The 27,450-nt window shown below is 48.9% G+C and overlaps 1 protein-coding gene across 2 annotated transcripts; it reads left to right on the top strand.

Moving 5' to 3' along the window:
• Nucleotides 1-206: 206 nt before the first annotated feature.
• On the top strand, nt 207-25,841 carry GDNF (glial cell derived neurotrophic factor). Of its 2 annotated transcripts, none has more exons than XM_059173829.1 (3): nt 207-324; nt 4,968-5,066; nt 22,659-25,841. In XM_059173829.1, exons 2-3 carry the CDS (start codon nt 4,994-4,996, stop codon nt 23,141-23,143), a joined length of 558 nt encoding a protein of 185 aa, XP_059029812.1. In that variant the 5' UTR covers nt 207-324; nt 4,968-4,993; the 3' UTR covers nt 23,144-25,841. The 2 variants fall into 2 exon arrangements, with proteins under 2 accessions (XP_059029812.1, XP_059029811.1); XM_059173828.1 differs by having other exon boundaries at nt 4,968-5,144.
• The last annotated feature ends 1,609 nt before the right edge of the window (nt 25,842-27,450 follow it).

Here is a 27,450-nt window from a genome sequence, read left to right as displayed (position 1 = left end):
GCGCAGCCCCGGCCAAGAGCGCGGCGCGCGCAGCCGAGTCACCCCACAACGCAAGGCAGCGGCGGCTGCTCGGACCTCGGTTTCTGGGGGTGCAGGGCATCCGCGGGGGAGCTGTCGGCATCCCTCGCTCTTCTCGAGGCGGCGGCGGGAGTCTTGGCCACCGCCTCCTGCGCACCCTCGCTGCCCCAAGATTGCGAATTAGTGCCCCTAACCAGTTGGGCGGGGCTTTGCGCTCCTGCCCTCGGCCCGGATGGGGCTCCTGGCTGGGACTCGGGGTTCCTGGAGTTAATGTCCAACTGGGGGTCTGCGGAGACCGGATCCGAGGTAAGTGGGAGAGCGGGCCGGGGTGGAACAGGGGGGTGGCGCCTGAGTCGCCGGCGGCCGCGGCGGCCTGCAGGGCGCGGGAGACAGAGGGGGTGCGGCTGGACCCCAGAGCAGGCGGTGAGATCGGAAAGAAAAGACTAGATCGAACCGAGGCACCGGGAGGGTAGAGGAGAAAGAGAAGTTGGACGCGAGAGGGGCTGGCCTTGCCGAGACGCCGGTTGCCTTCTCCACGTGGGCAAGGATATCTGGTGCCCCGATGCCTGTGGACCCCAGAATGTCCGAGAGGTTCAGTTTCCCTCCCTGGCTCCTCGGGCCTCTCTTCGGTCAAGTCCTGGGACGGGCAGGTTTGGGGTCATCTTTGAACACACCGCGACCAGAAAGTGCCTTCTCTGGACGTGCAACTGCAGAGATCTCATTGCGGGCATGTAACTACTATTGAGCTTGTTGGGGTATGTTCCGAGGAAAAGCGCACACCCGGGGAGGGACTTCTGAAAGGTGCTGAGAGCCTAAAAACTGTGGGCTCACCGTCCTCCGGGCGCCGTCTTGCAAAGCTACGTTCCTCGCCCTTTTCGAACCCGGTCGCTTGCACTTTCCTAATGCCCGCAACCTCAGAAAACCATGCCCGTCGAGGTTAAGAGAGGGACTGCCTGGACAGTCCACGACTTGGGTCTTCACCTCGAGCAGGTTATTAAAACTCCTCAAAGTCTCCGCGCTAGGCCATCGAAGTGATCACTTTAATGACCTCTTTTGTCCTGTAACTCTGTGCCACCTCCCCATTAACACCCTCCGCCACTACCTTGCACCACCTCTGGGCTGACTGCGCCGTGGTTTGGTTTACCAGCCCCACCCGGTGAAAACGAACCCTCGCTGGGGAGGGGAATGGACTTTCACCGGAACCCCCAGCCTCCTGGCACCTCCCTAGTTTTGGCTGTAGCAAACCCGCCCGCCGAGCCGACGTGCGCGCCCCGGGGAGGGGGGGGGGTCTGCCCAACCCCTTGCTCCCAACATTTTTGCTCATTGGCGGGGACAAACACAACTCTTCCGGCCTCTGACGCCGGTGTGCTAGAGCGTGCTCGACTCTTGCACAGTATTTTGAAAATACGCTTAAGTATTCCGAGGAAGAAATGCAGCTTTCAACTCCATGCACGCGCCTCTTCCTGCAAAGCCCTCGAAGTGGGAGCTGCTGGGCTTCTGCCCTGCCGGGACCAACTGTCACCCTCACTGTTCAGCCACACATTCGCTTTTGGGGTGTTGGGGGACAGTATCGCCTTTTCAACAAGTGTCAGGTGTTCAGGGGGCCCGCAACGTTCCCAGCCCAGTCTTGCAAGGGGTTCGGATGCCCCGGGACCTAGAACCTGGTCTTTGGACCCTTACCAGATAGACCTTTCCCCCAGAGCTGCGTGCAGAAAATGTCCACTTTTTATTTACCCTGGTCTTGGGCCCAGCAGTTACGGGGAAATAAGTCCTCCGTCAGGCTAGGACACGAGGCACAGTGAAGAAAAGCAGTACATCCTTCAGGAACTTCTGTCCCTATCCCAAAAGAAAACCCCCGAGTTACAGCACGCCCCCCCACCACCACCACGCCTCCCCTTTCTCTCCCTGAGACCTGAATCTTGAAGGCAAAGCCCAAACAAACCTCCCATCCTGCCAGACAGAGGAAGGTGCGGGGGCACTGGCGGGGGCGCTCACCCCGGGGGAAGCTGTCATGGTGACGCGGGAATTGGGGGAGGGGGAAAGTCTAAAAGCAGGTTACCGAGAAACCAGATCAGGTGAGGTGGGAAGGGAAAAACCGAGAGAGGATGGAGGGTAGGAACCTGAAAAGCAGGCAAGCTGGTGAGCACATCCGGAAGTTCTGGGGGGTAATGTGGATTTGGGGAGGATGGGGGGGCCGGGGGTGCTTGTTCACGGATTTCATACTTAAAATGACGCAGCCTCTCGCCCGCGTGGGCGCCACGGGACTCGCACGGTTTCTGGTGCCCCCTGGTGCTGGGAACCCAGAAGCGCCCCACCGTGAGCGGCGGCTTCTGCGGGCACTGGGGCCCTCTGGGGCGCCCTTTCCCCCCGCTGCGGGCTTGGGGACCGCCGGGTGCGGGCGCCCGCAAAGCGTCCCTTTTGCCCTGCGGGGCGCACTGGTCCCGGGCGCAGGGGGGGAGCAGGCTGTGGGGTACAAGAATGGGTGCGGGGGCACCTGGCGGAGCCGACTTCGGGAGGAGAGCGTGGTCACCGCACATGGCAGCGCGCTAAGCAATTCGCGCGCGTAGCAAAGGCGGCGGGTTGCAGCAGAAACGCGTCCTGCAGCTGTGCTTTGAGAAAGCGATAAAAAGACAAACCGGGAAGTGGCGGGGGGTTGGAGGGGGGCGCCCAGATGGGCCCTGGGAAAAGCTTCCCTGTAGACAGACCACTGTGTGTGCTCAGCTCCCAAACCCCCTCCTTCCTCCGCCCAGCAAATACCGGGAACTGAAGAGCCGCTCCGAGTGGGGCCGGGCCCGGCGGTGCTCGCAGAGAGGAATGCGCCCTCCCTGCCGCGGGGGAGGTGGGGGAGCGCTTTCCGGGCCTGCGCTGCACCCGGCCGCGGGCGCGAACGGGAGCCGGGAGCCTCCTCTGGCGAAGCGGAGACTTTTCCACTGTTTCCTCTTTTGCCAGCTTCTCCACACTTCTAATTGAGGATCCCCACGTCCAATTTAAAAATCTCTCCTCGGCCAAGCAGGAAAAAAAAGGAAAAACCCTCTTAATGCGGAAGGGAAATCTGGTGCCTCGGTCGCTTCCTGCTGGCGGGCACCGCGATTTGGAATGGCGCATTAACCCCGGGGCTCCCTGCCTCTCAGGGCCGCCAGCCATTTCGCACGCACCCTAGAGCTGGCACCGCGGCGAGGGGGCGGGAGGCCTGGTGTCCCCTCCAGTTCTCTCCCGTGCGCTCCTTTTGCACGGCCTCGGTGCAGTGTTCCCTGGGCCTAGGCGCCCGAATCTAGAGCCTCTGCTTTTTCCCGGGTTTGTAAACCTGCCCGCGGGGCTAGAGGGGCCGGGAGCTAGCTGCAGGTTGCCCGGAGTTCCCAGTTCCTGCAAATACCCCGAGGCCCACAGCTGCGTAGCTAACAGACGCCCGAGGGTTGGAAAATACGCTCGTCTCCGCAGCGGTGGGAGGTGGCGGCCGAATTAAACGCTTCCCCGGGTGGCCTGTGAGGGAATCTAGGCGGGAGTTCTGGGTGGAGATGGGGGTAGGGCTGGGGGACGGGAGGCGGTGAGCCTGGGAAGTCCCCGAAAGATGCCGAGCCCAAGTTTTTGCGTTTACCTGCACACTGTCTTACTCCTTCCTGGAGAAAGTTCAAGGAGATTTTCCTTAGAATCGTATATGAAGGAGGAGGCATAATTAACTACTTGAATCCCGTAGGTTCCACTTAATTTCCTTGAAAACTGGAACACGGGCATTGGGAAGACACGAGGAAACACCACACCCCGAAGTGCCTGGGTCTCCTCCACCCCCTGATTGGGTGGGGCCTGGCGCTGAGTTGACAGTGCCTTTTCGCCCCCGCCCGCGGCGACGCTGGTGTAGGCCGCCTTTCTGGGGGTGTTGAGGGCTGAGGAGCTAAACGGAACCCCCTCGCTGAGAGAACTGAGCCCCAACTCCGCACCCTTTGGTGGTCTAGGCCTTCCCCTGCCCGCGCTGCAGGGTACCATCCTCCTGGATACCCAGCGTGGGGAGCTCGAGACTCCTCTGAGCCGGGAGAGGGGACTGAGGATCAGAATCTCGCAAAACTACAAAAGTGAAATAGAGGGTGTTCCGGTATAGAAGGAAACATTAAAATTGTCAAGGCAAATGCAAACCCTACCTAACAGCAATACTAAAGCAGTTATTGGGCGCTTATTGTATGCTCTCCTAGGTCTTTCATACGTTAATGTTCCTAACCTGGAGAGGTGGAAGTAGTATTTTAAACCTAGCTGATGCTTTGGGAAGTAACGTAACGCAGGTGTTCCCACACAGGCCAGAAGTCCCCAAGTCCCTACTACTCCTTCAGGGACAGAAAACTTCTATAAATAAGTGGGAGGAATGAAGCGCGCGGGCGGGGTGAGGGGTGCCACAAAGCCTGCCCCAGCGAGCTGACCGCAACATCTGGACCCCGGATAAAGGGTCCTTGATTTTATTCGTAAAATGAAACGCTGACCGCTTGCTTGGCTCGAAGGTTGGTTCCCGGGACCTCTGGGAGCTGCGGGAAGGTGGGAGAGCCCCGAACCGGGCGGAGGACGCAGGGTGACGGCTGTCCCCTCGTCCCTTGAGGGAATGGGGCCGTGGGGACACCAGTACGGGTTTCGTCGTGTTGGCCAGATATCGTGGTGCGGTCGTGTTGGTACCTGCCGGGGCACCGGCCCGGCAGGGAACTCTGACCCCTGGGATCCGCTGGCAGGAGTGAAGGGCGGTAGTAGGTTGGAGGCGGAGACCTAGCCGCGCCTGGGACGCCCCCGGGACCGGGGAGTGAGTTGGGGACTTGGAAGGAGGGCGCGGGATGCCCAGGGAAGCGCTGGGCTGCAGCCGTCCCGGAGGAGGGCGGTGACGAGTTTGGAGCGGGGCCCTGGGACCCGCGGGGATGCCGCGCCCTGGGCTTCCCGGCCTAACGCGCCTCCGCCGGTCCTCTCCCCCGCCCGTGCAGGTGCCGCCGCCGGACGGGACTCTAAGATGAAGTTATGGGATGTCGTGGCTGTCTGCCTGGTGCTGCTCCACACCGCGTCCGCCTTCCCGTTGCCCGCCGGTAAGAGGCCTCCCGAGGCGCCCGCCGAAGACCGCTCCCCCGGCCGCCGCCGCGCACCCTTCGCGCTGAGCCGTGACTGTAAGAACCGTTCCCTCCCCGCGTAGGAGGGGCCGCCGGCGGACCCCCACGCACCCCCACCCGCCGCCCGCACACACCCCAAGCCAGCCGGGACGGCGGGACGGCCTCCCACGCCCGCGCGGTAGCCCCCCTCCCAGGGTGTGCCTGTCGCCTGCTGCCCCAAAGCCCTGACGCCCCGTCCGTATGGGACACGTGCTGGTTTGTTTAGCCCAGAGGGTATCACATTTTTTTGCTACCCGTTTAGCATTCGGATGAACATTTCCCCCCAATCACTACCAGCACCGCAGGAAAAGACACAGTTGTCCCCTTTTCTCCGCTTCCCTAACAGACACACGCACTCCCGGTTTGTTTTGTTTTTTCCTTTCTTATCCGTTTGGGTGTGCCTGGCTGTGCTGAATTCTGGAAACAGTTGTATTTCCATCCTGAACTGCCCTTGCAAGGGAAGAGGCTGAGGTTTTCCAAAACCAAGCCCGAGTCAGAGAAAACACAGAAGGGCCTCGATTTCCAGAACAAGTATCTGGGCAGTGTCAAATCTGTTCAGAAAAGTTCCGGTTCTAGAAAGGCTTAAGGGTAAATAGTGCTAGCTAGGACTAGGGGGAAAAGCTGTAGTTGGCTCTACACGTGACGATACTAAGTTTTAAGAAAAGAACATACAAATAAATAAATAAAAATCTGTGATTTACCTCTCAAAAATATTTTAGATAGACCTCTATTAGGGCATGTCAACTATGATTTGATATAATTTGTCCTAGGCTCTTCAGTTTATCTGTTGCATCAAACAGGGTATGTGCATACATTATAAGTTAAAGGTTATGGGGGAAGTATGTAGAAAATTTGACACAACCCCCCAAAAAGCAATAGTGAGCTGTAGCCCAGATATCACCCTAGCCACTATGGCCTTCCATTATCCCACTAACTGTTTTCCACTTAAAACAAACTTAAGTCCTAGGCACAGGAGAAGCAACCCTGAAAGTCAGCTGTGAGTCCCCCAAACCTAGTGGCCTTGAGCTGAAAATGCAGTGCAGGAAATGTGATGTTTATTTTATGCTTAATTACAACAACAAAAGCCTCTTCTTCTAGAAGTCCCAAGAAAGAGGAAATAGTGCATTTTCTAAACTGAATTAAGACTTCAAGAGTGACTTAAGGCTAGCAAAAGAACATGGTTGATGTCTTGAAATTAAAGTAACTGTTTTAAGAGTTTCTGTCAATTAGTTATATAAATTTATTTTTAAAGGTTTCGTTTTCAGCCATGAATATCCACCTTAGTGTACATAAAAGTTTCTCTAATAGAAACCTAAATTTAAAATGCCCCTTAGTATCATTGTCTTCAGAATAGTACCCATGAGAGCTGAGTAAGTGGCTTTTCATTCACTCTAACAGCCTAGGCCAAAGGAACAGGAACACAGTGTTAGACAATACTTCTCTAATCAGAAAGCTCAGGAGAAATATGACTGTGCCTGATTATGAAGCTGATTAATTCATGGAAATCTAACTACTTAGGCTACCTGTCTACCTAGGCTTATTTAATACTGGCTCTTGATTCTGGCTCCACTTTCTCTTTTTTTAAAAAAGATTTTATTTATGATAGAGAAAGAGAATGAGCGGGGGAGGAGCAGAGGGAGAGGGAGAGGAAGAGGGAGAAGCAGACTCCCCACTCAGCAAGGAGCCGGACCTGGGGCTCAATCCCAGGGTCATGACCTGAGCCTGAGGCAGAGGCTTAACCCGCTGAACCACCCAGGCACCCCTGGTTCTGACTCTACTTTTTTTTTTTTTTTTTTTTTAGGATTTTATTTATTTATTTGACAGAAAGAGAGAGATCACAAGTAGGCCGAAAGGCAGGCAGAGAGAGGGGGAAGCAGGCTCCCTGCTGAGCAGAGAGCTTGATTCAGGGCTTTGATTCCAGGACCCTGGGATCATAACCCGAGCTGAAGGCAGAGGCTTTAACCCACTGAGCCACCTAGGTGCCCCATCTGGCTCTGCTTTTAACTAATTCTGACTTTGGCCAACCTACATACGTACTTTACAACTCCGTGAACAGTTTACAACCTTGCAGTAAGGGGAGGCCTTTCTACTCCAAAACACCAGTGGCTATAAGACTTGGTCCCCTGGCCTTCATGGTCCTGCCCTCACTGTCCTCTGGGAACAGACTCAGAAGGACAGAGCCCGTGCTCACTGGAATCACCCAGGGATCCTTAATGGAACACTGATGCTGGGCCTCACCCTGAGAGCTTCAGATTTAATTGGTTTCTGGTGTGGCTTGGGCATTGGGAGATTTAGATGTTCCCAGGTAACTCTAATGTGTAGTCAGGGTTGAAACATTTTGTTTGATAATACCCTAAGAAAATCTGTGCCCCATGTAAGATAGAACCAGTGACAAAGCAAGCACGGTAGCATTAATCCTACTGATGAGGGCAAGGTGGCGGTATACAAGGGACAGGTGGGAGAAGGGAGATTACTTCCCTTTTCCAGAACTGATGCTAAGTCATCAATGGCCAAGATTCCTACTACTCTGTTTACATTTGAACTAGCAGAACACACCCAATTCCATTTTATCTGCTAGAAGACCCAATAGATCCTAGAGGACACTTGAAACAGAAACGTTCCCAAAGAGAAACTGAGCTGCGTTCTAAGCCAAGTTGACTGCTTTCCAGGTATGTTCAGTTCGGTAGCAAGCTGTTAGTGCAGGGAAGGCAGAGGAATGACAGCGTGCAGACTTCGAAGGCTCAACCAGGGTCAGCAGACTCCCGTCACGGTGCTGACATTTATATCCTGCACACTGTACACCGTGCAACTGGTTAACGTTTATGGACAAAAACATTAAGTCACGAGTTGCGTTGGGAAAATGGTCCCTCCACTTTTCAAATGCCTGTACTTAGTGATTGAGCAAAGTTGCTTTTGTGCCACCTTAAGCACCCTGTGCTATTTGAAGGGGGCTAGCCTCACACCCTCACCCCTGAGGTTGCAGATGTCCTGCTGCTTCTAGTGTAAACAAAACGGCCAGAATTCTGTTCCTAGCATTTTCACAGGGTGAACTACCCACATAGAATGCATAACTGGCTCACTTGCTTGCCTACAGGTTCACTATAAAGTAAATGTGGCTGCTTCCTGTGGCAACTGTGAACTTGTCTAAACTCAAGGACTTGTGGCTTTCCCTTTGGGGCATCCAAGGACATCTTTTTCCCTTTAGTGATCTTTTTTCTTGTATTTTGCTTTTTGCCAACATCTTCTCCAAAGGGTGATTAGAGCAGGCTGGGAGGAACCCAGAAGGTGAAATTTACAGACCTCATAGCATTGTAGAGCTGACAGTTAACTCCTTCCCCTCCTCATGGTAAAGCAGCTGGCACAGAGTGTAAGAGCTCCACAAAGGTGGGAGGCAGGTCGGCTGAACCTGGACCAGAGTTTCCCCAATCATGGAGACACAGAGCAGAGCATTCGGTTTGACTGCTTAGGGGAAAACACTTTAGGTGGGAGGAAGGTCTTCATCTAGCGACTAAAAGCCTATTGCACAAGGTTGTCTGAATTTTTTAAAGGTTAGTTCATCTTAGTTGTACGTCAGATCTTGGCCCTAGATGTCAGCTCTAAATGCGTTTCACAAGCAAAAGCATAAAGTGCATGTGGTTTTAAAATTTGCAATCTGAAAGCATGTATTCATTCAACAAATAGTTCATGTGTGCCCGTGGGGGCCAGGCACTGTCCTAGGTGCTGGGAGGTCTTTGGTACACATAATAGGCAAAAGTCTCTGCCTACACGGAACATACTATCTAGTGGAAGTATGTCCAGCAGTGGTACAATCCAGTAGTACTATGAACCAGAACTAAACGTGAACAGCCTTGGACCAGGAAGGCAGACTTCTTATGTGACCAGAGGCCAACTAGAAGAAAGATTGGGCATTCTTAAATTATAATTACAGGTAATACACAACTTACTGTAATACAATGAGACTATTTTCCCCCAGTTGGGTAGCATATCATGAAATTTCCTATGGAAACAATTTTATCAATCAAGTTATCCAGTTCCCAGGCCAGCCCACACAAATCTAGGTGTAAACCATAATATAACTGAAATACAGTTCACTGTATTATTAGGCTAGAGCCTCTTCCCGGGGTGCCAGTTCCCATAAGTTGCAGAAAGAGGGCACAGAGCAAGAAATCAGGGAGTCCCAACAAGCGAGATTTCCAGTTCCCACCATTGGATCAGAAGAGGGTTTGGGTCCCAGCCTTGGCACACAACCAGCTCTTACTTAATCTCTCAAACCTCAGTTTCCTCACCTGGAAAACAGGGTTGCTATTCCAGCTTTTTCCTGGGGTTGCTCTGAGGGTTAAAGGAGAAAATGCTTTGTAAAGCCCGTGCCTGATAAGTAAACCCTGCTGTTGTTAGGGGCATCTTCCTTCTTCCAACAGCCTGATGAAAGCCTTTCTGCCACCTTTTCCTTCAGCCTCTGCCAAGACGTTGCTCTAAATGGTGGGATTTCAAGCAGCACAACATAGTGTGGACAGTGAAAGAAATGCAAGCCTTACAAGGAGGCAAATTGGGGCCCCAAAGTCTGTCATTTGGTAAACACTTGGTCAGGCCAAACTTGCCTGGGATTCTGCTCCCCAGGTCAGGCCCCTGGCTCTTCCCAGGTTTCACAGCTCCTTCCCTTGCCCATTTTCTTGAGCCCATGGAGTTCCTGTGGAATTTTCCCCACCAGCTTCCCATGGGCATGTTAGGGAGACCCTCTTCCCCCACTGGGGAGAAGGGAGCCAAGGCAGGCAGACCCATATGTGTAAGTGATAGGGGAGTGTGGGTTGTAGACCACCTGTACTGAGTATTTCTGCTTTAAGTGATCCCTGGTGGATATTTAATTTAAGATGCTTAATTTAAGATGTTTTGGAAACGCAGCAAAACCCTTCTGGTGAACTTTACTAAATGTTCCGCCTGTTGTTATCCAGCAAAGGAAGTTTCTAGAAGCTAGTTCAGTGTTAAGCTTTCCAATCTAATGTTATGTTATGAGATGTAGAACTTGGAATGAATAAGCACCATTTACCTATTGCTTCTCCTTTCCTATGTGAATGAGCAGTGCTATGATAAAGTAAATATCTAAGCTGGAAGAGGACTCAGCCCTTTGAGATGAGACTTTGAAATCAAGAAATTTCATGTCTGACCCTTTTAGGAGGAATGGATTCCTCACTTGAGATCCGAGACCAGCATCTCACTCTGGCCCCAGTCTGGAGACCAATATTACACTGTTGCTGTTTAGAGAAATCTATTTCAGGCTTAATTTGGATTGGCCGGTCTTAGGACCTTCGGCTGATCTGACAGCCTAAGAATTATGCTGAAAAGACTCTACTTTTCTGTGATATAAAAATAAAGACAGCCCACCCACCCACCCCCCCCGCCCGGGCAACATCCCTTTCATCTTTGTTCGTTTAGTACTTAATGGTCCATTGCACCTTCATTCAATTAAAACACTTATTCTTTAATTAATCACTTGAGCTCAATCAAGAAGCAAGTATTAAGTATCTTCCATGTACTAGGTGCTGTGTGGCATCAAAAAGACAAAATGGTGAACTTAAACAGCTTATGGTCTGGTTGTAAACTATGGAGAAGCAGATGGGTGGGTGGGCGGATTGTCAGACAGACCGATATGTCTATCAAAGGGCTTATATTAGCTGAGGTCATGGTAAGAATTCTTAGCAATGAGGTCACTGGGATTTGGAGATCACAGCAGGAAAGGATTCAGGGAAGAGGGAGGATTTGAGCTGGTACTTGAAAGATGGGTTTTAGGAAGAGAAGGGAAAGGGGAAAAGACACATTCCAGACTAGGGAGAAGCATGGGCAAATTTATGACCATGATATGGGGCAGGGCAGGTGGTAACCCCAAGGAGGAGGCCAGACCTCCTGTCCAGAGCTGAGGACAGGTGGCGGGAAGTGGTATGAAATTTAGGGGATCTCCGCAGGTGATCCCCAGATGATGAGATGCTATAAATCTGGGACAAGGAGGGGTTTGCTGTGTTTGATGGCAGCGGAGGGCTGCGGGAGCATCTTGAGCCGGCAGGTGGCTGTGGCTGTGGGCTCTCGCTGCAAAGCCGTCTCACTGTAAAAGCTACTCAGGCACACGAGCTGCTTGGGAGTGGAGTCTGTAGCATTAGGCATATTTTTCATTTTGAGGTATTGTGTTCTCATGTTTTAAAAGGGCACAAAAAAGGGCATGTTCTAGGCACAGGCACCGTTGAATCAAGGTATTAATCCTCAAGGAAGTCAATAACTACAAATAAAAACTGATTATTAAAATTATTGTCATAGCACCTTTTGGCTATCCAGAGGGTTGACTCTGTTTTTTAAACGGATAAGTTTTGTAGCTTGTCCAAAAATTGAGTACGTTTGAGCTCTACTGGATGAGAGGAGATACTTGTATCCCATTTTACAGATGAAGAAATGGGACCTCGAGCATTGTTCAAGGTCACGAAACTAGTAGGTGGTGAAGCCAGAGTTCAGACTTCTGGCCTCAAAGCCAGTATTTCTTGGCTTTACACAGACTGTGCTCCCATATTAGTAGATTAAGAAAACACAAACATTGGCTTGCTAAAAATACATTCACTAACCTTGAAACACAGATTTTTCAAGAAAGTCCAAAGAGTCAGCTAATAGAAGGAGGGAATATTAAATTTTTTAAGCCCTTAAATTTTTATTTATTTATTTATTTGACAGAGAGAGAGAGAGAGCACAAGCAGGGTGAGTGGCAGGCAGAGGGAAAAGCAGACTCCCCATTGAGCAAGAAGTCCCAAGAGGGACTCAATCCTGGGACCCTGGGATCATGACCTGAGCTGGTCATGTGCTGACCTGGCTGACGCTTAACCCTCAGAGGAACTCAGACACCCCTAAGGTCTTTTTTCATTTCCATTTGGGTGGCAGTGGGCTTAGGCTCCTTCCTATTTTTAGTGGCTACTTTGAAGTCCGGATCAGCAGCTTTTAAGGAGGAAACATGAATTTCTGTACATATGCCAATACCACCAATGCCTGTAGCTGTGAGAAGAGGCTTCCTAACATGTGGGGACAAGTGAGTTCTGCTCATATGTTTTGTAGGCTGACAGAATTTGGGAGGCCTTCCGGGAGGTACTTTTTCTCAGAGCAGTCCTGTTCAGCCCTGGGGAAGGAGACACTGACATGGGAAATCCAGGGTCAATGCATAAGGGCCAGAGTCACCCCCACGGTAGGAGCAGGAGTGAGTTTGCACAGGGAGATCTGGGGTCACTATTGGGAATCTACCAGTTAGCTCAGGAGAGGCAAACCCACTTTTTGCATGGCTTTAATAAGGTCATGGAGGTGGAAAGCCACGGTTTTAAAAGTCTTCAATCTTTTTTGTCTGTAAATCTGCAGAATGTTGAAAAACTATTGCACACTTCTAAGAGGATACCTAAAATTTTGAATCACAAGTTTAATAGTCGTACGAGATGTAATTTCCAGCCCATTAGAGAACTGTAGGTGGGCTTCACATATATTTGTCGTGAAATCTTTGAGCTGCAAATTTAGTTTCTTCAATTCATGGGAAACTAGCAAACGAATTAGCCCAGATAAATGGACTTTTTGGTCGGAAAAGATAAGACTTCATTTCTAGTTCAAAGACACATGTGAATATACATCCATGACAACCATCACAATTCTGGATCCTAATTACACGATGAAGATATGGTTGGGTAGGTGGACAGGCAGTCGGGGGGAAGCCCAGAGCCTTGCCGTGAGTGTCTGGCCAGAATGAAATATGCAACCACCCACTTCAGCATATCTTGGTTTATTCATATGGGACTTCATAGTACATGGTTCATAGTACAATAAACACCACGTGTCCTTCACCAAGACTGACCTCTTGTTAGCATTTTGCTTCATTTTTATTCCCTGATCCACTTGAGAATTGGTTGCAAACATAACATCAAATGCTTCTGTACCATCTAAGAACAAGGATATTACCTTACATTACAACAGTTCAATGATCAGTCTCAGGTAGTTTAACAATATTGTTATCCAATACACAATCCATATTCGTATTTCCCCAGCTGTGACAATAATATCCTATGTGTTTTTTCCCCTGAATCAAGAATCACAAATTGCATTTGATGATTATGTTTCTTCTTTGGAGGAAAGATTTTATTTATTTATTTGAGAGAGACAGAGACAGAGATAACAACAGAGATAGTGAAAGAGAACACAAGCAAGGAGGAGAGGGAGAAGCAGGCTCCCCGATGAGAAGGGAGCCCCATCTGGGACTCAGTCCTGGGATTGAGGTTCAGGATCCTGGGATCCAATCCTGGGATCCAGGTTCAGGACCTGAGCCAAAGGCATACCCCTAACCGAATGAGGCACCCAGATGCCCCATTGATCACCTTTCTTTATTTTCCTTGAGAATAGCTCCAAGCCTTTTCTTCCCATGACGCTGAAAGTTCTGCAGAGTTCAGGCTGTCTTCCTGCTCTTTTGTAGACTTGCCCTTCAATTGGGATTTGTGTGACTTTTTCCATGTTACGAGATTCAGGTAAAAATCCTCAGAATACTGAGTTCCTGATGATGTGTCCTACATCAGGAGCCACCAATACCGGTTTTTCCTCCAGAGCCACGCATGCCTGCATGGTCCCAGTGTGGCCTCACAGTAAAATGAGTGAGATGGGCAAGAAGCACCCCTCTCTCACTGAGGTGGAAGGCTGATTTTATAAATGCAATCATTTTTGAATGATCTGTATAGCTGATTCCATGAAGAGTCTTTGAGAGGCCAGTAAATTCTTTCATGTGGGGGGGGGGGGTTGCATAGCAAGTCCCTCCTCACATTTGACCGTAGGAATCCAGTTCAAATGACAGGGAACACTTTTCTTTTACCCCCTGTATTTTCCTCTCCTTTTGCTGGTCCTCTGCTTGCCCAAGTCCCTCAGACCTTCAGCGTTCCTCTTAGCCACCAGCTCAGTAGGCCCCTGGGAGGGTCTGAGGGAATGAGAACACAGAGCCCCGGAGCATTGTGGGGCCTCTGGCCTCACGCAGGGCTTTGTGGGAGGGGAGAAGCAAAGGTTCCTTTGCTCCCAGGGTCCTTTTGGAGTTTCCCCTCAGAACCCACTTGCCTCAACACCGCAAGGGATTCTTTTCCCAAGTGGCTATTTGAGTGCTTAATTTTACTGGGTAACTTTCTCACCTTCCCGTAAGGTTTTCATAAATGCAATCACAGAGCTCATGGGGTGCGCTCGTTAGCATGGGGGTGTTTACTGCAGACCGTGAAGTGCTTTTAGCTCACGCCAGGTGTTCACGGATTAGTTAACAAATGGACACCCTGTGGGGTGTGTTTGTGACTTAAAAGCAAGAGGATGGACATTTTCCTTCCAGGGGAGCCGTGCTGTATTACTGTAAAATTATTAACATAACTATAATGAAAGCGTGGACCACATAGGTGGAAATCAGAGCCGGGCAATCAGAATCTGATGGCAAAATGAGTACACTGTCTGTCTCTTCCTCGGTAAGGTTTCGGGGCTATTTGTCTTCCTGGAATAATTTCCATTACCCTCATGGCAGGTTTCCTTAGTTAAGTTGTGGGATAAAAGTTCAAGACTGTATATCTAATACTCGTGTGAGATGTTGGTCAAAGTAGCTGGAGATGGTAAAAGATGGCATTTTGATGAGCAAAGTGGCTTCTAAGAGTATACTCAAGGGTCCTTTTTCTTGAAGGTTTATTCTGAAATGGTTTGCATACTAGTTGGGTCTTTTTCTTCTGCATTGAGAGGATCCAGAAAGGCTTTTTTTAAACAACAAAACACTGGTGTTTTTACAAAGTGAATACTTTTCAAATAAACCCATGTCATGCCTTCCTGTCAACAAACCACGGGTCATGCAGAGGATGCACTATAGCTCTGGCAATGGTCACAGTGACTTAGTAAACCGCCTCAATTGGTGAGTTACTCTTAGGGAACTAGACGCCATAGACCCCTCTTGAAGTTAACTCAGGAGTACCCAAGGACTAGGCCGGTCTATCTAATCTGGGAGAGTACTTTGTCTAAAATAGGAAAACGATGGTGATCATTACATAATGTGACACGTATCTGCATTCTGGTGCTTAGTGACCCATAGGCTTTTTATTTTTAATTAATTCAAATAAGTGGCAAAATTAACACATAAGTAGGAGCAGATGACAAAACTCTGTAGAATTTTTCGGAGAACTAGAACATGGTCGCGGAATAACACCACACATTTCAGAGGTCGCTGAAGGTCAAATAGAACCAGAGTCAACTTGCAAGCTTGCAAGCCAGGCTGGACCCGTGAATCATTTGGTAGCAGTGACAGTGGGGGATTCGAACCTTGGAATCATAAGCTGGGTATGACCCAAGCATGCTCGAAGCGGCGAAAACAGAAATGGATAAAATAGAGATTTTGAAGAGAATGGCAAGTTTAGCTTCAACTTCCCGTCGATGGAGACGGAAGGCTGACAGCGTGTTGGTGGAGTATGTCCTCTCCGAGGCCATCAGCTTCATCCCTTCCTTTACAGATGGAGACTCAGGTGTAAGGATGCATCCCCCTAGAAACCCCGAGAACCCCCTAGAACCTAGGGTATCTTGAGACTCAGCACCCTTTCTACACTTCTTTTCACCTCTCCTGCATGGGCAGAGGAAGATGTTGAGTTGAGAGACATGCCGTGGTGATTATTTCAGATGTAACCAACGCACTGAGCCAAGAGGAAAACTGAAAAGGTCAAGAACTGCGGGACCTTAAAATACCTCCCAGAGGCTTTCAGGGGCCCTGGGCAGAACGCCACTGGGGTGACAGCCAGAGAGGGCCTCTCCCTGACAGAGGTCACCCAAAATGAATGTTTTCAGCAACTCCCCCCCGCCCCCGCGCCCCCAGGACGGAGGCCATCCCCATCTCAGGCCGTTAGCACTGGGGAGGGCCCCAGAGAAGGTCCGGTGGAGCTCAGGAGTACTCAGTGACTGGCCCAAGGTCCCCAGACGGTCAGGAACTGACCCCAGACTGGAATTCGAGGCTGTGTTCTCTCTAGCTCTGCCCTGAGAGCCTCGTCGTTTGGTGCCAGAGTGAGTTTGAGGAGCTTCCGGAGATGGGGCCTCTCTGTCGGAATCTGCCGCCACCCTTGGCTGCTGGTTTTCCGGTTTTAACTGGGAAATTGCCAGCTCTGCCTTAGAGTGATATGCAAGACCCAGGGCACAGGAGGTGGCCCTGAACAGCATGGCTGTTCCCTTGCCGGAGACGACTTACTGTATTCCGTGGCCCGCAGGAGCCCGAGTTTAGCATCTACTTCACGTAACTCAGTTTGTGCTGAATTTTCCAACAGAATGTCTGTTTCTCACTGAATTTGGTGAATGTGTACAGGTGAAATCAGCGTATCTTCAACTTGTTCCAGAGTAAATTACCACATGCCCTGAGACTGAAAAAGCTGCATAGTAGTAAGCTTTTTTTTTGTACTTAGAAACAGATATAGCATGGAACCTTAGATTAAGTTTGAACTTTAAACCAAGAGACCACATTTATGAGTCACGTGGCCTTTCTTTTCATCTTCTCTGAGCCTCAGTTTCCCAATCTATGAAGTGAAAATAATACCCATTCCCTAGTTAGCCTTGCAGGGATGTTGTGGAGCTTAAAGTTGATGTTGTAGGAAAAGAGGCATCCGTCTCTCCTTTATAGCGGTAATATTTTATGTGCATCAAGGAAGCTGTTATTTTAAAACATAGAATGATGAAATTTTGCAATGCGAGGAATTTTTAAGTTTTTTAATACTTACAATATTTCAGTACTTAAGTATTAGTAAAGAAAAATCATGTTTATATTTTATTGAAAAGTAAAAATAATGTATTCCAAAGAATGACATGGGCTGGGAATTTTCTGGAGAAGCTCTATCAGTCAGGCTGATTCTTTTCATATAAACATGCATGTGCACACGTGTATGCACACATGTATGTACATATGTGTGTGTATATAGATAGAACTTGTGTTCTGCATGTGGGTACTCTACAGAGTAGGCAGGACTGTATCTGGGGTACAGGCACGTAAAGATATCCGATTAAATACTCCCACCCCCAGGTTTTCCCCTCGCCTCCTGTCTGTGGACAGCCTTTTCGGGGAGGCTCTCCTTGTGAGGACAGGCTGCCCAGCACCTCAGCAGCCCAGATGTAGCCTTCCATGACCTTACCTCCCCCAGCCACCTCCCCCAGCGTGTACCCACTGGCACGGGGCACTACCTGGAATAAGACCTGTGTGGCCTTGGCTTATGCAGTAACTCACCCGTGGGCCTCAGTGTGTTAACCCTTGCTCTTCTGGTACATAGCAGCTGGCTATCTTACAGTGGAGTACAGACGCTAGTCTTCCCCCAGAACAAGAAACAGACTTTTCTCCCGGGCCCCTGCATCCTTGAGGCTGACTCTGGCCTGGAAGACTGTTCCTCTAAGAGAGGCTACTGTGGGTACCAGGATCTAGCCCTATCCCCCTCCCCCTTTTATTTTCTGGAACTCTCAGAGCCTCAGGGACCTTCCCTCTGTCCCCAGAGCCCACTCGCACTCTGGGGGAGGAGTCTTCTCCTTGTGCTGCCTCCCTTTGGGGCCCATGGGTTGAAGACAAGCTGAAGGCTGGCTTAGACACCCCCCCCCCACCCCACTCAACAGCCTGGCTGGGGCAGAGAGGCAGACAATGTGATATGAATATAAAAGGACCCCTTTGATTAAACTGTACTGTTCTTAAGAGAAATCTAGTATTTAGGAGACTGTTTTGTCCATGGGATGCCTGCTTAACTAAGATAATGTTTTGAATATGTACTTTTTACTTAGGCTATTACAAGAAGTACTCTGTGTCCTTACATTGTTCCTATAAAAACTCAATTACCTTTACAAAATGGTCAGTATCCCAGTCCTTTGTTCCTGAGGTGACTTTACTGTCTTTCCCCATAATCAAGAGAGGCAAGGTCTCTGCTGTGAACGGTTTGTTCCCAGAAATATTCCCCCAGTACAAGGTTTCATTTGTTTAAATAGCACTGTTTATACAAAGGACACATCAAAGTTAAAATATTTTAAAGAGAATAATGCCAAAATATCTGGTTGCATACTGAAGGGTCACTTTAAATGCATTTGAGTATATTGATTTTTTCAAAAACTTTAGCTTTTAGACATGATTTTCCAAGACATATCCTCCAAGCAGGTCTGGGAAAAGAGCAAGTGTTTGACCTATTTTTTAAAATGATGCTCCTCTTTTGTGGTTTGCAAGTATTTTACTATCAAAGTTACTACTCACGAGGGCTGTTTGTATAGCTGACATTTTGCCAAGCCCTTTATAGGATGCAGAAGAAAGTGATATGCCATTAAGTTTTAATTTAGGGAACTAATCCAAACCCTAATCCCCTACATTCCCCTCAGCTCCATGAATTCTTGGAAGATAGAGGCAGCTTTGGGTTGGCCAGAGCCCGGGGTTCGAGGCCTCTGCAGAATTTCTAAGAACAGACTCAGTGAAGTGAAGAGCTCCTCGTGCACCCGAAATGCCTCGTGTTGATAAATTAAGGCGCCTCTCCATAAGGGAACTCAGTCAGCATCAAGAGGCCTGGAATGAGGAATCTAGTTGGAAGAGACAGGCCTATTTGCTCTGTGGTTTGGAAAATCTAATGTGGGTCGGCGGCAATGTCGGCCACCCACCTGACCCATCTTGGAAAATAGAACGTTACCCTTTTCTGGTTTCCAAAATTCATATCCATGTAAAACTTGCAAACTAAATATTTATTTATTTATTTATTTATTTATTTATGCTTTATTTTTTAAGGAGAAGAAAGGAAAAAGGGAAGAAGGAAAGAAAAAAATACCCTCTGGGCTCAATGAGAATCATTTGGAGCCTAAAACTGGGGCTTCGATAAATATTTCCACATTACCCACCAGAAGGAAAAGTTCTTACCAGCTATATCCTTCGGTTTTACATGAAGCATTTATTGACTGCTTCCCAGGTTCCTGGAAGCCTTTTGATTCAGGATTAATAATTCGTTTACCACCTTACCCTAAAGCATAAGTGGCTGGTGCATTCTCTTCGCTATACTCTTCACCTTGAAAAGCCAATTGGAATTTTAAATAAAGGAACTAAACGTTCTCATAACAAAGTATAAGTATGTTGCAAACATCATTTAGGGCTGCTTATGCGAAAAATGTATTTGCAATTTATGTGAATTCAAATTTAGCAGGGTGCTCTGTATTTTACCTGCAAGCAAAATCAATGGACAGAGCCATGTAGTCAAAAGGTGGGAAAATGATTTTGGGGGAACTTTGAAAGGATCAGGCAATAAATAAGAACAAATACTGATTCAAATTGTTATTATAACTCCTGTAATATAAAAGCATGTAATTTATCATTGCATAAATTAATGAGTCCCTAAACCAGTTTAAGTTGAACTTTTATAACTCGAATGTTTTCCTATGTGTTTATATTAAGATTTTAGTAAGGTTTCATCCTGATGTCTGAATAATCTTCAGTTCTTAATCAATTTTGACTTTCTATGTCCCCAGGTTCTTAAGTTACTGATCTATTCAAGAATTCTTGAATAGAGTTGGGGGGGGGGGGTCCCTTCACGTGAGTCCTTTTGTCATACAAAGGGTCTTTTGGGGGAACATGAAGACTTTTGCAGAACTTTGATTAATCGCCTCTAAAATATCAATTTTAGAAGTTCAGATTTCTATACAAGAATGGTTTTTTGAAACTGAGCACATCTAATTTCCTCTTCAGAGCTTATTATTGGAAAAAAATTACAAATAGCATAAAGAGCTCATTCTTCAAGCCATTCATTTCTTTATACAGACTGATTTAAAGGTTTTTGTATTTTAAAGGTTCTTAAGTTCAGTTAAAAAGGGGTTCCAAGGAAATGATTAATCAGAGCTCCTCCCACACCAGTCCTCCCAGAGAAAGCCCCTTAAAAGCCCTGTGGGGAGTCAGACCTTGAGAGACTTGCCTGCTGCAGGAAGCAGGCCAGCTAGATATTTCACTCTCACTCTCAGGTGGAAAATGACAGTGTCACTCAGGGCATGGCTGTTTCCCATGTGACATCATGAGCTGTTTACCTGAGAGCTATTTATTTCATGATGGTGTGGTTCTTAACCGAAGTCTAAGTGTCCCCTTGAAAAATTAAGGACTCCTTCTTCTCCCCTTATGAAGTGCCCTATTTCATTCAAAATTTATGGTGGGCTTCCAGGGACAAGATCCTATTTTAAGTGCTTGGGGGTCCATGGGGGAACAAGCCAAGCAAAGGTCCCTCCTCCCGGAGTTGATTTTCTATCAGAGAAGACAGACAACAAATAAAAAACTTAAGAAATCAGTTCTATAATACGCTGAAAGATAGTATTATGGTAGAGGGTGGGGAAACAAGGCAGGGAGGTCAGGGTTGGACTTGGTGGTGGTGACATTTGAGCAAAGACCTGAAGGGTTGTGGGAGTGAGCCACTGCGCGCTGTGCAGGAACAGTGTTACAGGCAGAGAAGGAACAGACAGCACAACGGCCCCGAGCTCCTGCTTGTGTCTGATCTGTGATACTCAACCCAGGGTGCTTTTGCCCCCGGGGACATTTGGCAATGTCTAGGAAAGGTGGGGGGATATCACTGGCATCTCCTGGCTAGAGGCCAGGAATGACGCTTACCAACCTACAGTGTGGGGAACAGCCTCCCGCGGCAAAGAAAGATCCTTCCCAAAATGTCAGTGGGGCTAATGTTGAGAAACCCTAAGTGTGAGAAGTGGCGAGGAGGCCTGGAAAATTGGAGGAGAGGCAGTAAGGGAAAAGAGAAGTAGAAGAGATCAGAGGTGACCAACGCTGGAGGAGAAGGAATGGCTAGGCCAGCGCGGGCCTTAGGCCAGCCTGGACTTTGACTGTTACTCCAAGAGAAATGGGGAGCCATTGGAGGGTCTGGAGCAGAGCAGACATGACCCACATTAACAGCTATGGCTGCTGAGTGGAAAATAGGTTGAAGGAGGGTAAGGCTGGAAAGAGGGAGCTGACGGCGGCTGCGGTAATCCCAACAGAGACAATGGGCCCAGACCAGGGTGGGAGCAGCTTCGTGACTTCCAGGCAGCAGGACTTTCCAAAGCCAAATCCCAGATATCAGACAATGAGGTATTCTGGGGGTTCCACACAATCTGCACTCTTCATTACTATGTATCCTAGATTATATGTTCTACATAATCCAGATAGATCAGTGTTCATCAATAGACTTATCAATTAATCAAGCAATTGGTATAGTTAAATTGCTTTAGCTGGATTTTGTTTTACACATAGGATTCCTGATATGTGTTTTAACAATCAGTCCATGACAGGGGCCCCTGGGTGGCTCAGTCTGTTGAGTGTCTGCCTTTGGCTCAGGTTGTGATCCCAAGGTCCTGGGATCAAGCCCCACATCGGGCTTGTTACTTAGTAGGGAGACTGCTTCTCTCTCTCCCTCTGTCTGCTGTGCTCCCCACTTGTGCTCTCTCTTTCTCTGCCAAGTAAATAAATAAATAAATCTTTTTTTTTTTAAATCCACGGCAAAACAATTTGGTAGGAGTCGGGCACAAAGTAATCCTTCTCTGCTTTACCGTGGTCTCAGCAAAATACATTCACTCTTGCCAATGACTACTTTGAGGTGTCTTTTTCTGAGCCACAGATACCCCTAAACATGCTAAGTTACCTTTAATGGGGATGAGGGGAGCATAAGAGCTCTAGGCCCTAGTAATGAGGGGTTTAAGTGGCTTTCTTCTTTTAGAAATGCATTAAATTGTTCAAACAGCTCCTCACCTCTTATTTGATCAGCCAAAGCAGATGCTGCAACAGAGCAGAAAACTCTAAGAGACTGGGAATCCTTGCTCTAACCCCAAGTTCTCCAACTTCTGAGAAGAGCTGCCTCCTCATTCCATCGGAGAGCCCCTACTCCAGCTCTGATTCTCAGCCAAGAAAAATGGCCTTCAAGGAGCCACCTGCTCCCAGCAACTGCAACACAGACTGGTTAAAAAATGGCAGATGTTGGGGCACCTGGGTGGCTGAGTCATTAAGCGTCTGCCTTAGGCTCAGGTCATGATCCCAGCATCCTGGGATCGAGTCGCGCATCGAGCTCCTTGCTCTGCAAGGAGCCTGCTTCCCCCTCTCCCTCTGTCTCCAGCTCAGCGTATTCGTGTTCTATCTAACAAATGGATAAATAACAATCTTAAAAAAAAATAGAAAATTAAAAGAAAAAAGACAGATATTATTCAAATGGAAGATGCGCTTCTGAGGACTTGTTTTCTGCAAGGAAGTATGTCTGTCCCCACATGCCAGTTCCCTCATCCATTCATCCATTCATTTATTTTAGTCTCCTCTTTTAACTGGATACTTTCCCTTCTGAGGGTGCATTTTCACCTCTGCTCCCGGGGGTTGGGAGGGAAGGTTGCACTGGTTACTTAGCCTGACCAGCTGCTGGTTCCACTGGGGGTCCCTGCTAGGCTAACTGTGGAGGCACTTTCCTGGAGAAGCCCACTTGAAACGAGCCTTGTCATCTCCTTGTCGTCTCACGTGACCTTTTCTGTTTTCTCGCTGAACAGCAAACATGCCAGAAGATTATTCTGATCAGTTTGACGACGTCATGGATTTTATTCAGGCCACCATCCGAAGGCTGAAGAGGTCGCCCGAGAAGCAAGTGGCCGTGCCACCCCGGAGAGAGCGGAATCGCCAGGCGGCGGCCGGCAGCCCGGAAGGTTCCAGGGGGAAAGGGCGGCGAGGACAGCGGGGCAGAAACCGGGGCTGTGTCTTGACGGCGATACATTTAAACGTCACTGACCTGGGTTTGGGCTACGAAACCAAGGAGGAACTGATTTTTCGGTACTGCAGTGGTTCCTGTGACGCGGCCGAGACCATGTATGACAAAATATTAAAGAACTTATCCAAAAATAGGAGGCTGGTGAGTGACAAAGTCGGGCAGGCTTGCTGCAGACCCATCGCCTACGATGACGACCTATCGTTTCTAGATGACAACCTGGTTTACCATATTCTAAGAAAGCATTCCGCTAAAAGGTGTGGGTGTGTCTGACTCCGGCTCCAGAGACTGCTGTGTATTGCATTCCTGCTACAGTGCAAAGAAAGGGACCAAGGTTCCCAGGAAAAGTTAGCCCCGAATGGAAGATGAGGACCAAGGAGGCAGAGGCGGAGGACGGAGGAGGAGGAGGAAGAGGAGGAGGAAGAGGAAGGCAGCCGTTGGGGGAGCCTGGTGGAGGGAGATTCAGCTACAGAGAACTGGACGGGAGAGGAAACAGCCATCTGGACTCTCCCTGCCGGCAGCTAATGTCGCCGGCAGCCGATGTCACCAGCAGTTTAGGGCTGGGGTCCCTGGTTGGGTGTTTCCCATCATCAGACACAGCCCACCACGGCTGGCCCCGGGCACAGTTGCGGATGCACTTGAAACCAGACCAGTGTATCTCCTGTGGTTTATTTTCACACATCTGGAGACACCTGGGAAACGGTCATCCTGGTGTCATTCCTTGTCACGACGTTTTACTGCTGAAAGCAAGAAAGGCTTATTTTTCTGTCACTCAGCGGAAACATACCCCGGAGAGGAGGAAGAAAAAACAAAACAACACAACGCAACACCAAAAGCAAAGACACAAGAGATCGTTCCCTTTGAATTTGAAAGTTGAAGCCTGAGGTTTCCTAAAGCCAGCATGGTTTGCCAACGGTCAGTCGGTCATGGATTTGGAACCTGGTGTGTGGGGCAGGAAGAAGTTGGCTAGGAACCAAAAAGGCTGTCCTCATGACTAAAAACAAACCTAAAGGTATTTCCTTGATGACCTTGGAAACAGGAAACCAGTTGTGGTTTTCGGCAGCATTCTTGCAGGAGAGCAAGTGGGGAAGGCCCCCCAGCCGCCCCGGGGGCAGGGGGACCCGCTGGGCCTGCCGGTTTACAAAGAGACAGAGGTTACATACCCCCCAGCTCCGTTTAAGCATGGTCACCAGTGACCAGAGAAGCTACTCGATGCAATGCATCTGTTTCAGATACAGAAATATAGAGAAGATATTTATTGAGATTTAAGTTATTGTTATTTATTACCGTTCACTAATGAGTTGCTCTTTTCTCCCCTTATTTATTAAAGTTTCTTTTCAAGGTGCCAAAGCATATGTGGTCGCAAAATGCAAAGAAAAGTGACAAAGGAAATTTTGATTGGGAACAAGGGTCCATGCTTTTCAAAGTATTAAAAAGTTTCTCAGTAGGCAAAAATCACTTACTTTACCTTTTTAAGAAAAGCCCTCCCTCATCTCCCCCCCAACCCCATCTCAGCCTCTTCCCTATTTTTATTTTTGAGAAAAGGAATGCGGCAGAAGGAGCGCTTCGGTTCGGCCCCCTCTCGGGAGCGGTGGGCAAAGACCCGGGGGCTCTGGTTTTACGTCCTCACTGTTCTGTCGCTGAGCAGGTCTGCCACACGCTCCCCTTTCTGTTGTATGTAAGCCCTTACTCCCTTCCGCGTGTATCTATCTATGACATGCATAACCGTGTATATGAAAGGTTAAATCCCTTTTAGTAAGTAGTCCTGGAGTCAGTGTTGACCTAAAAGTAAGATACAAATCCTGTCAGCCGGCCATGGTCTGTCCCGACTCTTCCCCTGTCCTTCCATCCACCACTGTCTTCTAGAGAAACGTGCTCACGCCCAGGGTAGCCAGGGAGCACGTGGCCCGCCTTCCAGAAGCGGGATCTATCTGGGTGCCGTAAAAGCCCCTTGGCTGTCCCCTGGGGGGTAACGGTCGCTGTCCCTGTCAGAAGGAGATGGCCCAGAAGGGAGGATATCTGACCCAGCCGCATACACACACCCAGTCTCATGCCCACAGAATGTCCTACCTGTACGATGAAAGCCTTTGGAGGGGCGGGGGCATAAGGCTGGAACAACCAGCTCCTCACACGAGTCCCGGATGTGGGATTGTCTGGCAGCTGACGAGGCACGAGGAGCTGGGCCCTATATTAAGAGTTTGTTGCATGTTTCATAAAAGGGATTTTTATCAAGGAAATCATCTATCACTATCCGAGTGGCTAATAGCCCAAAAGTATGACAGATTTAGCAATTAAGTGACCTACGGCCTCCCTCAAACAATCATGTGAATTTTGCAAAGTAACCAAGAGGCACCATTTAGCAGACATCCCTTCCCCCACGCCCCCAAAGACCCAAGTTCACCATCATTCTGTCCCTGTCTTTTCTGTTCCCCTTGCACAACTTGGAGATAAAGTAAAAGGAACCCCCTGCCCCTGGGGCCAGAGTGGGGACCTCGTTGAAGAGCAGCCTGCTTCAAACAGTGACAGACCCAGCCGTCTGGTCATTTGTGAAGCACAGTGTGACGTAGCCCCAGGACCGTCTGTCTGGTTCAGACAATCCTGGCAGATTTGGTGGCTGGCGTCCCCAGGGGTCAGCCTCAGTTCCCCCCCGCCCCCCGCTGCCCCGATTCCCATGAAAAGTCCTTGTTCACAGGGGCTCTAGGACACAGTGGATGTGGACAGCTCGTTCCCAGCATCACCACAAGCAAGTTTTAACTGAAGCTAATCACTCTACCAAATCCACAAAAAGGGTAAAGTTTGTGATTTTTCTGTATCATTGCGATTACCATCTGATCTGGTAGGGAGTGCACTTCTTTGGAAGTTCTGACTTCTCTGATCTGTCTCAGTCATTTGTGTTATACAACCAAAGTTCTCTACAGACTTTATTTTTGTACAATATCATTTTGTAACTTTTTACAAATAAAAACTCATTTCTATTGCTCCCTGTCCTTCTGTCTTTCCTCCTGTGCCCGGGGACCACAGCTAGCCCAGGCGGCCATCCCAAGCATTTAGGATCAGTAGGGCCCTGGACCTGAAGCCCGCCCCCGCCTTCACCACCACACAGCCCACAGTTCCGTCAATGGCCTTGCCCGTCCGCTGCTCACACCCGATCCCCACCCAAGGGAGAACAAACTTGAAACAATGTCCCTCACTTTTTCCACCCATACTTCCGGTGTGCCGACCCTCTGCCAGGTGCTATTCAAGGCACTTGTCATCCCAAAGTGTCCAAAACCAAAAAGCTTTGCCCTCGTGTAGTTGATATTTTATTTTAGTGGAGACAGACCGTATTCAAAAAAGTAAAAATATGTAGTGATCCAGGCAATAATAAATGCTATGCAGAATACAAAGAGGCTATTATAATAGAGGGGAAATGGGCCCTGCTTTAATTAGAGGTGAAACTGAGGCAGGATTGAAGAAACAGAGCGTGCCAACAAATGAGCATCTTGGCTTCTGCCCTGAACCAGGCAAACACTTGGATGGAGCCACTGCTCTGCACGACTTTGGGGGACACCATTCATGTCTTTTCTGTATGACAGTCCTTGGAGTCGGTGCAAATGGTGGCCTTGAGCCGAGTGTATTCTGGTAGCAAGAAGAACGCACCAAAGAGAGGAAATGCCAGTGCCCTGGGTTGGGAAGGAGAACATGCTTCCTCCTTGGATGACACACTCCCTGTGTTATGTCACAGGCAGCCTTGTGACTATGAAAAGGTAGCCCTGTGTGGTGTTTTAAACCCAAAACAAAACTCGGACACTCTGAAAACTCATTCCAAGTGTCTGCCAGCTGAGGTTTTCCAACAGACAGCCTTCAAAGCAGTGCCAGGCTTTGCCCAAAATGCCCTTTCCTTCCTGACGCTCCTGACCCCCTGCACTGAGTCCACAGCGTCTGGGGGGGGAACCCTCTGTGGGGCCTGTGACCGGAGTCCTTCTGCCAGGGCTGTGCTGGGGCCAGCCATGCTTTCTGTCAGCCAGATTCTGATACAAAGTTAGTGACTTGCAGAGGGAATGCAAAGATTATAAACTCTTGGCTGCCTTCTGTTCCCTTTTTAGAGCCATTTCCCCAAAGTAGGCTTCCGGCATTGCTAATGGGATGATATGCTCCTCAAAAACAAATGGAGAATGGGGTAATTCTCTGATCAAATAAGTTTGGAAAACATTGAGTTAAATAGCATCAAACAGTATTTTCAGTTTAAAAAAGAGAAGTGCAGAACTTATCAGAACCTTGATTAGACCAACAAGCATTGTGACAATCTAGGAGGGTTGTGGTGTGCAGTGCTCCCTAGGTGGGTGGGGCCAAGCAACTGCCTGCTGCCTTGTTTTCTTGGCATGACACCTATGCACCATCCCTTGGAACTACTGCCTGATCCTATAAGCATCAGGATGAGCAGAGAGGGATTAGAGATTGGGAGGCAGCTCCCACAGGAAGGACACCCCACCGCATACACACCCCTACACACACACACACACACACACACACGCACATGGGTACTGTGGTTTTCTGCTCAGCATGATTAACCAGCGGTCAGCTTTGGAAATTTCCTTTCT

The sequence above is a fragment of the Mustela lutreola genome, chromosome 5, assembly GCF_030435805.1.
Source record: "Mustela lutreola isolate mMusLut2 chromosome 5, mMusLut2.pri, whole genome shotgun sequence".
Classification (NCBI taxonomy): Eukaryota; Metazoa; Chordata; class Mammalia; order Carnivora; family Mustelidae; genus Mustela; species Mustela lutreola.
The sequence above is the reverse complement of the archived record's forward strand: the minus strand, read 5'-3'. Positions and strand labels throughout refer to the sequence as shown.

Coding starts and splice junctions, on each gene's coding strand:
- GDNF (XM_059173828.1), top strand. CDS start 4,994: ATGAAGTTATGGGATGTCGTGGCTGTCTGCCTGGTGCTGCTCCACACC. Junction 5,145..22,658: donor CTTCGCGCTGAGCCGTGACT/GTAAGAACCGTT, acceptor CTCGCTGAACAG/CAAACATGCCAGAAGATTAT.